This window comes from Hyperolius riggenbachi, chromosome 10 (assembly GCF_040937935.1).
Source record: "Hyperolius riggenbachi isolate aHypRig1 chromosome 10, aHypRig1.pri, whole genome shotgun sequence".
Lineage (NCBI taxonomy): Eukaryota > Metazoa > Chordata > Amphibia > Anura > Hyperoliidae > Hyperolius > Hyperolius riggenbachi.
Window position 1 is genome coordinate 279,228,788 of NC_090655.1, and position 12,086 is coordinate 279,240,873.

Consider the following 12,086-nt stretch of genomic DNA (forward strand, 5'->3'; position numbering starts at 1 on the left):
AATACAATTTTCTGTGGCTGTTCAGATCAACAGTTCTGTGTGTCTGCTTGGAGGAGGTAAGTCCACCACTACCTCCTCTATACATATATATATTTTAAAGAATTTTAGTCCTGTTGGCGCCTCTGTTTGTTCTTGGACAATATCTGAGTCCAGCCTTGGTGGAGGGGTGTAACTCCTTTTTCTTTATCTATGGAGAGCGACTTCTTAATCCTCAGTGGGGACAGGTCTAATCTCCCCACCTGCCTTTACAGTGGTTACCTTTGTGGCGACCCGTGTGTGCGAGTATTCTTTTACTTACTCTGCATATTCAGCCTTTGCCAGTACTTACTACACTATATTGGCTCTCTGTGTCCTCTTTTTGTAATTACCCTTAGGGTCACTTGTCTAACTTTTGGGAGGAAACTCTGGCTTGCTGCCTCACAGTTACAGTATAGTTGGCTCCGCCCATGTGACGTCAAGGCCACACCCATTTTACGCCACAGAGCGCGCTGCACTGACGTAACACACCCCCGTCCCAGGTTAGGCCCAGAAAAATCTGGTCACTGTATATTACATCACAGGGGGTGTGTATATCCAGTACGTCTATAATGTAAAGTGCACCGTGCAATAGCAGCAATAAAGAATGAAAAGTAAAGTGCTCACCTGTAATAGAAGAGATGAGGGGACACCAACCACAAAGCCTTAAAGGAAAACTGTAGTGAGAGTGATATGGAGGCTGCCACATTTATTTCAAGTTATTTATTTTTTAAGCAATACCAGTTGCCTGGCTGTCACTGCAGTGCAACGCATATCAAAACGCATTAAAATGCATACAACAAAACGTATGCTTTGAGCGTTCTCCAACGCAAGCTCTGATGTGAAAGAGCCCTTAGGGCAACATGTCAGAGCACATATCAAAAAAATCACACAGTTTAAAAACAAGCCTTAGGATATAAACAGGTCCAACCCCACTCATACATACATCCAGTGAAGGGAGGAAAAAACATACTTTCAGTAGGGTAGCTGTCAGCCCCGTACTGAGAGTATGTTCTTTCCTCCCTTCACTGGATTATATAGTGAGCTGTAGCAATTCAAACCTATGAGGCTTTGTATCCAGGTTATGCTCCATATGCATGCAGTGTGCATGGCAGAATGGCAGATGTGATGTATGTATGAGTGGGGGTTGCACCACCCCAGTAATACTATTTCTTCCCCAGTACAGCCATGTCCTCCCTGTGTCCCCCAGCATTGCCATTATCCTCCAGTATGTAATGCCCCCACCCCAGTAATGCCATTTCTTCCCCAGTATAGCCATGTCCCACTGTGTCCCCCAGCATTTCCATTTTCCTCCAGTATGTAATGCCCCCCACCCCAGTAATGCCATTTATTTCCCAGTATAGCCATGCCCACACTCCAGTATTGCTCCCTTCCCCCACCTCCATGCAGTGTAGTACAAGGAAGGATTACATTGGTTTATAGCCAGCTGTCACAGTGTGCTCCAGACCTTTGCTCCCATTAGCCTCAGTCTCTGCCTCTCCTCATATCCTCATCTATCTACCACTACCAGCACTGCTGTAACATCACAGGAATGGTAACAGTGGGAGGGGGATGTGAGGAGAGAAGGCCAGCTGGAGAGGAGGCAGAGGGAGGACAGGACTGCAGCATGCTGTGAGTATAGAGCACTGATAACTATAAACCAGCTTATTATACTTTCCTGCAATACTTTGCATGGCCCCACCACCCACAAGTGACAGTTATGGGGAGTTCTGGGGGAGGAGGATCCTGTATCGGTAGTTTTACCACTGAAAACTGTGCAGCCTAGATTATCCTCCCCTTATTATCTATCCAAAGGCAGCAGCATCCTGTACAGATCACATGACCAGACCACCGAGGATGGATGAGCACCAGAGTCACATGACCGAGAGGATATTCAACCTCACACTGGAGATCATCTGTCTGCTGACTGGAGAGGTGAGGATTCTGGAAGGTCACATGATATAACTCTTATTTTTCCAGTAACCTCCAGGACAGGTCCACCATGAGATGACATAGGCTCCTCCCAGGAACAGGAAACGTCCAAATTAGAGCACTCTATAAATTTTAAGCCAACCCCTCCATCGCCAGTTGACGTTTCCTGTTCCAGGAAAGAGTACTCTATGTCGCTCGCCGGTCCGTCTAGCCAGGTGTGCTGGGGACAGTGGTTGGCGGTGCATGGGGACCTGCCTCGAGAGGGTCGAGGTTCTGGTAGGAGGAGGAGAATATCTACCTTCTCCAAGAAGCGTCATGGCTGCCCGGGTGGTGGTAGTTCCGAGGACGCGAACGGCGTCCATGATTCCCTGATGGCGGAGGCTGTGGCGCGCCGGAAGTGACGAGGAGAAGCCTGGGCCTCCGGAGGGTTGGCGAAGGTTTTTGCCCTCAATGGCGGCGCTCGTTAGCGTACTTCCGCCCTTACGTGACGTCACTTCCGGAAGCGTGGGTGAAGAGACGCCGGAAGCCTGCATTGCTCGGCATTTCGTGTTGCGAGCGGAGCAGGATGGACGCTAAGCAGGAGCCAGGAAAGGTAAGGTGGCGGAAGGCTTGGGGACCTTTACGGTATGAGCCGAACGCCTTGCACCGCGTCTATGCTGAGGTCTGACTTGGTTGGTGTTTTTGCCTGGCAACTTAGCGTCTGATCTGAGGTCTCTTCATAGACATTATATATGTATATGTTACGTCTGTCTGAGGTCTGTGATATTATATAGCAGTTTATTAGGCTATGTTATACTATGCTATGCTACTATATGATACTATCTATGCTATTATGCTAATATATTCTGGATTTTGGTGCTCTCTGCAATGTGTTTATGTGGACACCTTTAATGAAGTACTTGAATTAATGTGTTACATTATCCAGTAAATATTTACTTAAAGGTCCTTGGTATAGTCTATTCTGAAATACTAGTACCTTTTTTTATTTCCTCCTGTCTGGGGTAGGGAAGCTGCTTTCCTCACATTCTGACATGGGCACAAGGGTGTTGCTTTACGGAGGTCTTTTTAGACAGACAGGTGACACTTCTTCAAGGCCTAGGAGGCGTTGCCCGCTCTGTGACACAAAACTTGCCCATACTTATAATAAGCAGTTTTGCCAACCCTGTTTTGTTAAACTAATTCAAGAACAATCAGGGGGATTAAAGGAGGAGATTATGTCAGCTGTTAAGCAGGAGATGTCTGATACAATTAAATCATTGAAAGAAGTTTTCTCTGCTGCCATGACCCCAGCTACAGATACTAGCAATGCAGGCCCTAGTACAACAGCACCAGTAACTCCTACACCTGATAGTGATGCTATTCATCCTGAACAGCCTGCAAAAAGTAAGAGTAAAAGTAAATCCTCCAGTAAAAGACCTATTATTTCTTCCTCTGAAGAGGAAATGGAAGAGGAAGGAGAGGAGGATGATGGTGATGATTCCGATGCATCTTCGGTTAAAAGTATAGAGAGTCAGTCAGATATAAAGAAAATTTCTAGGTTCAGGTTTCCGGCTGATGAAACTGACCAACTCATCTTGGCGATTAATAATACTTTGAAAATTGAGACAAAGAAATCTGAGGAAGTATCACTACATGATAAATTGTACCAGGGAATGGAACCAGAGGAGGCCCATACTTTTCCTGTGCATAAGTCTACAAAGAATACTATTCTGAGTCACTGGAAATACCCGGATTTCCATTTACAGAAACAGATGCCAAGATATGGGATCGGTGTCCTAGGCTTGACGCAGCTTTTTCTCAAGTAAATAAAGACAACAAATTAGCATTTGAGGACCTCGGATACCTTAAGGATCCACAGGATAAAAAGGTGGAATTTGCTCTGAAGAAGACATGGACCTCAGCAGGAGCAAATTTTCGACCAGCAGCTGCAACAACATGTGTATCGAGAGTGTTAGCAGTATGGGTAGAGAAAGGGGCATCTAAGGAAGAAATCTTAGAATCACTTGAGGTGGTTTCAAAGGCCACAGACTACATAACTGATGCGGCAGCAGAAAACATAAGGGTAAATGCAAGAACGACTGCCCTAATCAATTCCGCCAGACGTAATTTATAGATTAAAAATTGGGATGGAAGTCAGGCTTCTAAAGCTAGGGTATGTAACATACCTTTTGATGGGGAGCTTTTATTTGGGGCCCAGCTAGACGAAATATTAGAAAGAACTAGCGATAGAAAGAAGGGGTTTCCAAAGAAGAAGAAATATATACAGAACAAAAGATTCTTTAGAAGAAATAGGCAAGAAACAGGGATAAACCTCAGCAAAGAAGAAAACCCTGGGCCATCAACAGAGAGGGAACGAGAAAGAATTTTCTTTTTCGGAACCCAGAAAACCAAGAAAAGAAGTGACGCCAAAGAAAGAGGTGGGGGGTCGTCTAACAGGATTTTATTCCCAATGGACGAACATAACCAAAAACGATTTCATCCTCAATCTTGTAAGTCAGGGGTACAAAATTCAGTTTCGTTCACTTCCGGGAAACCGGTTCATTTCCACTCCTCTTCCAAAAGAGAAACAAAAGCGTCAGGCTTTGCAAAGCATCATAAAAGGCATGATAGAGGAAAGAGTGGTAGTTCCGGTACCGTGCGATCAGCTTCGCAGGGGTTTTTACTTGACCATATTCATGGTAAAGAAACCGACGGGGAAATTCAGGTTAATTCTGAACCTGAAGCCATTAAACCCTTCTGTGACTTATCAAAGATTCAGGATGGAATCAATCTTCTCTGTGAGAAACTTACTAACCCCCAACTGTGTAATGACGAATATAGATCTAAGAGATGCTTATTGGCACATTCCAATAAGAGAGTCGTCACAAAAATTTCTGAGGTTTGCAATAAAAGAAAAAGAATCAATTCAACACTTCCAGTTCAGAGTCCTGCCCTTCGGAATTTCATCAGCACCTCGCATCTTCACAAAAGTGATGGGAGAAGTGATAAAAGACTTACATGTAAAGGGAATCCTAGTGATTCCCTATCTAGACGACTTATTAGTAGTAGCAGACTCATATCAACAAGCGGAAGAAGACACAAAGAGAGTACTAGATCAACTACAGACTCTCGGATGGATTATAAATTGGGAAAAGTCGGTGCTACAGCCGAAGTCAAGAATACAGTTTCTAGGAGTTGTGATAGACTCAGAGAGGAGAAGACTGTATTTAACAGAAGAAAAGATGACAAAACTAAAGAAAATAATACAGGACTGTATAAGGAACCCAGTTCTGACAATAAGAGAAGTCATGAGAATACTATGTTTTCTGACGTCAACATCTCCTGCCATCCAATGGGCAGTGTTACACACAAGAGAGCTCCAGAGTTGGATGATGGGAGTCTGGAACAAAAAGCAGGAAGATTTAGAAAGGGAAGTGAGATGTCCAAACATAATACTAAACTCATTAGAGTGGTGGATGTCGGAAAAGATCCTAACCGAAGGAAGATTATGGACAATACCAGCACAAAGATGCATTACCACGGATGCAAGTCTCCTAGGATGGGGAGCCCATTTAGAGGGGAAGAGATTTCAGGGTCTCTGGTCAAAGCTAATAAGAAATCAGTCATCAAATTACAGAGAGCTAAGAGCAGTGAGAGAAGTACTAGTACAGGCGGTACAGTCACTAAAGGGGCAACATGTTCAACTGAGAACAGACAATACCACGACAGTGGCCTACATAAATCGTCAGGGGGGAACAAGATCAAGAAAACTTCTAAACCTGACGATGGAAATTCTATTAATAGCGGAAGAGAACTTCCTCTCGTTCACAGCAGTCCACTTGAAGGGATCTTTGAACACCATGGCGGATTTCCTGAGCAGACACAGACTATCAAATTCGGAGATGGAGATATCCAACAAAGTCTTCAGGAATCTGGTCAAGAGATGGGGCCGACCTCAGCTCGACATCTTTGCAAACAGAGCAAATACAAAATGCAAGAGGTTCTATTCCTTAAATCCAAGGGAGGGAGCAGAGGCGGTGGATGCGCTCAGTCAGAGATGGACATTCAGAAAGGCATATGCGTTTCCACCAATCCAGCTAATACCTCGAGTTTTGCAAAAGTTAAGGCAGACCAGAGCAACATTGACCATGATAACTCCAGATTGGCCGGGGAGGAGCTGGTATCCGATTCTCCTGAAAATGAGACTAGAGGGTCCGATAAAATTGCCTCACAGAAGGATACTATCTCAGGTAGAGAGAGAAAGTATAAGTTACATACGAAATCTAAACCTGTGTGCCTGGCTTCTGAAAGGTCTCCTTTGAGAAAGAGAGGTGTCTCAGAGAGAGTTATCAGTACCCTCCTCGACTGTAGAAAGAAGGTAACTAGGAAAATATATTTAAAGTACTGGAAGACTTTCAATTTGTGGAGAGAAGATTTTCCAGAGAGACAATACCAACCGTATTAGAATTTTTACAGGACGGTGTGGAGAAAAACATTGCCCTCAGTACCTTGAAGGTACAGGTTACAGCGATATCTACTTATTTAGATCAAAAATTAGCAAATGACCCCCTGATCATACAGTTTTTTAGATCCATAGAAAGAAGAAAACCTATAATTAATAAAAAGATTCCGAGTTGGGATCTCTCTTTGGTATTAAAGGTCTTAAACGGAGACCAATTTGAGCCAGTATCAGAAATTCCATTAAGACAATTAACAATGAAGATTATTTTTCTAGTAGCAATTACTTCAGCCAGGAGAGTGAGCGAATTAGAAGCCTTATCCTGTGATGAACCCTTTTGTCTCATATTTAATGATAGGGTGATATTAAAGACATGTGAAGAGTTCCTTCCTAAGGTAGCTACGAATTTCCATAGATCCCAGGAGATCATATTACCCTCCTTCAACGAAGAACCAACCTTAGATGTTAGGAGGGGTCTCATTGCTTATTTGCAGGTTTTAGGAAATCAAGAGCTCTATTTATCAATTCGTCAGGAGCTACTAAGGGCATGAGGATGTCAAAAAGAACTATAGGCAAATGGATAAGACTGTGTATAGAGGAAGCCTATAGGTTGACAGGATCTACTTTATTAGGTGCAGTTAGGGCTCATTCAACTAGGGCAGCTGCCACATCATGGGCCTACAGAGCGGGTGCTACGCCAGAAGAAATTTGTAGAGCCGCTACGTGGACAAGTATGAGCATCTTTTCAAGACATTACAGGGTGAATCTGATGACTGCAAGACAACAATCCTTTGGGAGAAAAGTTCTGCAGGCAGTCGGCCCACCCTAAAATTGGTAAGATTTCTTGCTCATCTTCTCATGGTGGACCTGTCCTGGAGGTTACTGGAAAAACCAGTGTTAGTTACCGGGTAACATCCTTTTTAGTAACCTCCAGGACAGGTCCGTAACCCACCTGGATAACGGGATATATGTATAGATGAATGTGTATAATAATATGAATATGCCTCTTTAACGGTTAACAGTTCTTGTAGTTGACTGGCGATGGAGGGGTTGGCTTAAAATTTATAGAGTGCTCTAATTTGGACGTTTCCTTTTCCTGGGAGGAGCCTATGTCGTCTCAAGGTGGACCTGTCCTGGAGGTTACTAAAAAGGATGTTACCAGGTAACTAACACTGGTTTCTATTAATAAAACAAACCTGACCAGAGAGGTGAGGGGGATTCTGGGAGAACATGTGACATTAATGTTGCACTTTCCATACAGAGTTTTCCTCCAGTGAAGTCTGGTGATCGTGTGACCATCACGGTGCCCCCACCTCACTCCCTGATATTTGAGGGACACAACAAGCAGAACATTGTGGAAATCACTAGGAAGATGATTGAGCTGCTGACAGGAGAGGTGAGCGGTGCTGGGAATTGTGGGACGTTATCCAGTAACAGCAAGATATGTGTCTGGGCGGTGACTGTATCATTGTGTGTGTCAGGTCCCTATGAGATGTCAGGATGTCACCATCTATTTCTCCATGCAGGAGCAGCAGTATATAGAAGGACACCAGGACCTCTACAAGGACGCCATGCTGGAGAATCGGCCGCCCCTCACATCACGGGGTAAGAGGAGATTCTTTATTTCTTGTAATGGAGGAAGCAGTGCTTGGGGTCCTCCTAGATCCCCCCTCATCTGATAAACACAAACTCAATTCAATAAGGGCTGTTTGGCAAAAAAAGAGGTTGGTAAAATACCACATTCTGTATTGTAGCCTTTTTTTTTTTTTCTCCCAAATTCACTAAGATTGTCATTCTTGCGGTAATTGGTAATTTGCTGAGAAATGTTGCTTCAGTTCAGTAAGACCTGCTTGGTAATGCAGAAGTCTCACAGCTGTGGAGGAGGTCTCTGCAGCAAGCTGAGGTTCTCTCCTACAAGTGTCTGCATAACCCATTCCTGTGTGACAGCTTACTAGAAAGTAAAGGGCTTCCTGCATCCCTTTAGATGTGTATGCATGCCACTAAAGGGCCCTCTTCTGTGTACCAGTATATAGATCTGCATGTCTAAAGGGATACAGGGAAGCCTCTGTAAATGTCTCCTGCTGTTGTATCTTGTTGTATCTTCTTCTGATGTCCCGACCAGTAGATATGACCTGAGCAGTTCCTAAAAATCATCATCCGCTGTTTGACGTTCGCATTTAACACACATTTTTAAAATAACAAAAAACAAATTTGCATTCGCATTTTTACATTGAGGTCACTGGCTGCTGACTTTAGCGGTTAGTAGCAAAGCCCCCTTACATGCTAGAATTTGCAGGCTGTGTGTGGGAGGACAGCGGGTACAGGAGGAAACATTGTTTTTTTTTTTTTTTTAAATAACTTATAGTTTTTGAGAAAATCAATTTTAACGTTTAGTGGAAAAAAATAGCAGCCTATAGCAAAGTCACTGCACTAATATGACAGATAATGTAGTAACATGTATATAAATGTTTTTTTTTATTGTTCTGTGTGAGAAATTAAAAAAAATGATGTGAGTTCCCCCCTCCCGAGCCTCTTTAACTCCTTGTCCCCCATGCAGGCTGGGATAGCCAGTATGCGTAGCCCCGGCCGTGTGGGGTTTCGCACCCTGAGCTATACCAGCCCGCATGGTCCTTGGTGTGGGGGGGGGGGGGTACAGAGTATAGCTGAGAGCGCATCCTATGCGGATGCTATCCCGCCAGCTCCCGCTGTCTTCTCCTCCTGCCCACACCTATCACCCATGGGTGTACTAGATGCCAGCATGGGTGGGGGTGACAGCAGGAGATGGCGGTAAAGTGTCCTATTAGGATGCGCTCTCAGCTATACTTAGTGTAGCTGAGAGCTGGCGGCAGAAGCGGCGGTGTGTGACAGTGGTGGCTGCTCAGAGATCTTCATTCAATGTAAAGAAGATTGCAAGATAGCAAAAGACTTTGATTTTTTTGCCCTCATGTACCCACTGTCCTCCCTCACATACCCTGCAAATTTGGCATTTTCAGCATGTAAGGGTGCTTTGCTTTGTTAAGCTTAAGTTGGCGGGCAGGGAAACATTTCCCTCCCTCTGCACTCAAACTTTTAAAATCGTAAAGTTTATAAAACTAGTCTTTTTACAAATGACGTTTTAGTAACGTTATCAAGTCCCCACACAGCTATACCCGACTTATGCAGACTCCTCTCGGCCTTCTCCGGATTCCGCCTCAGTTTAGACAAATGTAATACAATGTAGAAAGACAGCTTAGTGGTCGGCACTACCTGGAGATATTGCCCCTCGAGTATGGCAGGATTGACTAAAAAATGACACCCATGTTCCCATCTGCGTGCTCAGGATGACATGGCACAATAGCAGTTATATGTCACAAAAGAGAGATGAAAAAACATCCGGCACTGCAGTAAATGGGGATTGCATTTATTCCAGACTGTGTTCAAGAGTAGGATGCAAACAGCAAACAGTTCAAATTTGTGAACAATACAGTCCTACCATAGGTGTGTAGATGGCAGGTTGGTTGAGCCTTAGAAGAAGCACCGCCGGGTGAAACGGCCGTCAGGCTGCCCGTATCACACCCTGCGCCCACTGCCATCTACACACCTATGGTAGGACTATATTGTTCTCAAATTTGAACTGTTTGCTGTTTGCATCCTACTCTTGAACACAGTCTGGAATAAATGCAATCTCCATTTACTGCAGTGCCGGATGTTTTTTCATCTCTCTTTTGTGACATATAACTCAGTTTAGACAAATCAGAGGTTATGCTGACAGCGATGGCAATGCAAAAAGGAAAAGATTTAGCTGCCTCTCTCAGCTTAACCTACCAAAATAGATTCATGAAGTATCCGATTATTAATCTGAGGAGTAACCCCTCTGACCTTTATTAATGAAACTATCCTAGTATGTTTTCCAAATTAGCTAATGATTTGCAGACCTGGAGCAAGTTCAATATTTCCTTCTCAGGCAAAATGTATTCCATCAGAATGACTTTACTTCCTAGAATACTTTATCTGTTTCGGGTCCTGCCCATTAGAGTGGCTTTGGGAGACATCACTAAGCTCTAACATCAGTGTGCACTTTTCCTCTGGAGTGGTAAACGTCCCAGAATTCCCAGCCACATTCTTACGCTGCCTAAACCCTCTGGGGGAGCGGGTATGCCCTCAGTAATAGGTTGTTATAGAGCTTCACCGATAGCTCAGCTCACCCTGGCTAACACTACCAACCACACTCCTCTATGGGTGAAGCTCCGCCTCCTGCCACCTTCTTCACTGAAAGAGTTAATGTGGGATAAGTTAATCAATATCCCTATGGTCAAAAAAAGACCCCCAACTTCAGCCCCATCACTAGCTGTATGGAATATCTCGAGGTATTAATATTCCTTACAGTCCCCGGTTGCTTTGCTGACGGAACTTTCCCTGAATCCTGACTTTGGATCCGGGCAATCCCCAGAAGCATTTCACTGGTGGTCAAGTCGTAATTTACTACTCTCAACAAATTTGTTCGGCATTCCTGAATTATGCCCGCCAGTGATTTTATATCGACTTTTCATCCACCGATTAGAGAATTCTTTAGAATCAACCAAGTTTTTCACTCTCACAAATCACTGGCTAATACAGGACATACCATGACCTATTCATTTCTCGAGGTCCTTTGCAAAAATAACCCTTTGTAGAGCTGCTTAATATCACTACTTTACACAGTTCTGAACTACCCTAAATTGCCAGAGAAGTCCTCCTATCTTCTTAAATGGGAAGAGGATTCTGGGAAGGTTTTATCAATGAGATAGGGGCATTGTTGCGAGACTTTAAACATAGTATGTATTATTCCACACTTGGGTGTTACATAAAGTTGTTGTATTGAACTTAATAATATGCACCCATCTAGGCCCCCCCATTGCTTTTGTAATAGTGGAGAGGGGGGCACACTGTGGCATAAATGGTGGGCCTGTCCTGGGGCTCAACAGTATTGGAAGCACATTTGGAAATCGGTTAAGAGTGTGTTGGGTCGCCAAATTCCCTTTAGCCCGAATGTTTTCCATTTTAGGTGACAAACCACACAGGCCTAAATTCCCAGCTCACAAGCTCATCCAATGCAAAGCGTGTACTGCCAGAAGGGTTCTAGCAAGGAACTGGCTTACCCCAATCCTCCCTGTTAGCAAAGTCTATACCCCTGTTTCTGAGATGATGTTGGCTGCCCATATAACAGCTGAGGTTACAGCTAATATGCTGGGCTTCTGTAACAGCTGGTCCCCATGGATCGCTTGGCTAGACAATACAGGTTTATCACGTTACCTCCATAGATTCTGAAGCCTTTTGGTACGTCATTTATGTTTGATTCACATCTTTGGTCTTTTATGATGCGTGAGCAGACTGCATTAATGTTCTCTGTTGAAAATGTTCCCTTTTTTTATGTCTCATTAGAGACTGTTTTTTTTTTTGTTTTTTTTGTACAATTTAATAATATACCGTATATACTCGCATACAAGCCGAATTTTTGACCCCCAAAAAGGGGGTCAAAAGTTGGGGGGTCGGCTTGTATGCGAGTCTCTATTGTGGTGGTGGTGGTCCGCGGCGCCCCCCGCCCGCTCGCTCCCTCCATCCCGCTCGCTCCCTCCCTCCGCGGCCGCCGCTGCTATTACCTCTTCAGCCGGCGTCCGCTTCCTCTACTGCGGGGGCCCCTCTCGCTCTGCTCGCCGTGTATCACAGCAGCGCGCCCGGCGCT

General features: G+C 44.4%; 1 protein-coding gene across 2 annotated transcripts in view; it reads left to right on the forward strand.

Moving 5' to 3' along the window:
- The window catches only part of LOC137535461 (zinc finger protein 271-like), a 47,672-nt gene that overhangs the window by 22,307 nt on the left and 13,279 nt on the right, over positions 1–12,086 (forward strand). The window contains exons 1-3 of one of the 2 annotated variants that reach the window (XM_068257291.1): positions 1,879–1,950; positions 7,647–7,781; positions 7,912–7,990. The exons of the other annotated variant lie outside the window; for it this stretch is intronic. Of the exons in view, the coding sequence (XP_068113392.1) occupies positions 1,894–1,950; positions 7,647–7,781; positions 7,912–7,990 (271 nt within the window). The 5' untranslated portion in view covers positions 1,879–1,893. Of the gene's footprint in view, positions 1–1,878; positions 1,951–7,646; positions 7,782–7,911; positions 7,991–12,086 lie in introns of those variants that run through there. 2 annotated transcript variants of the gene reach the window in all.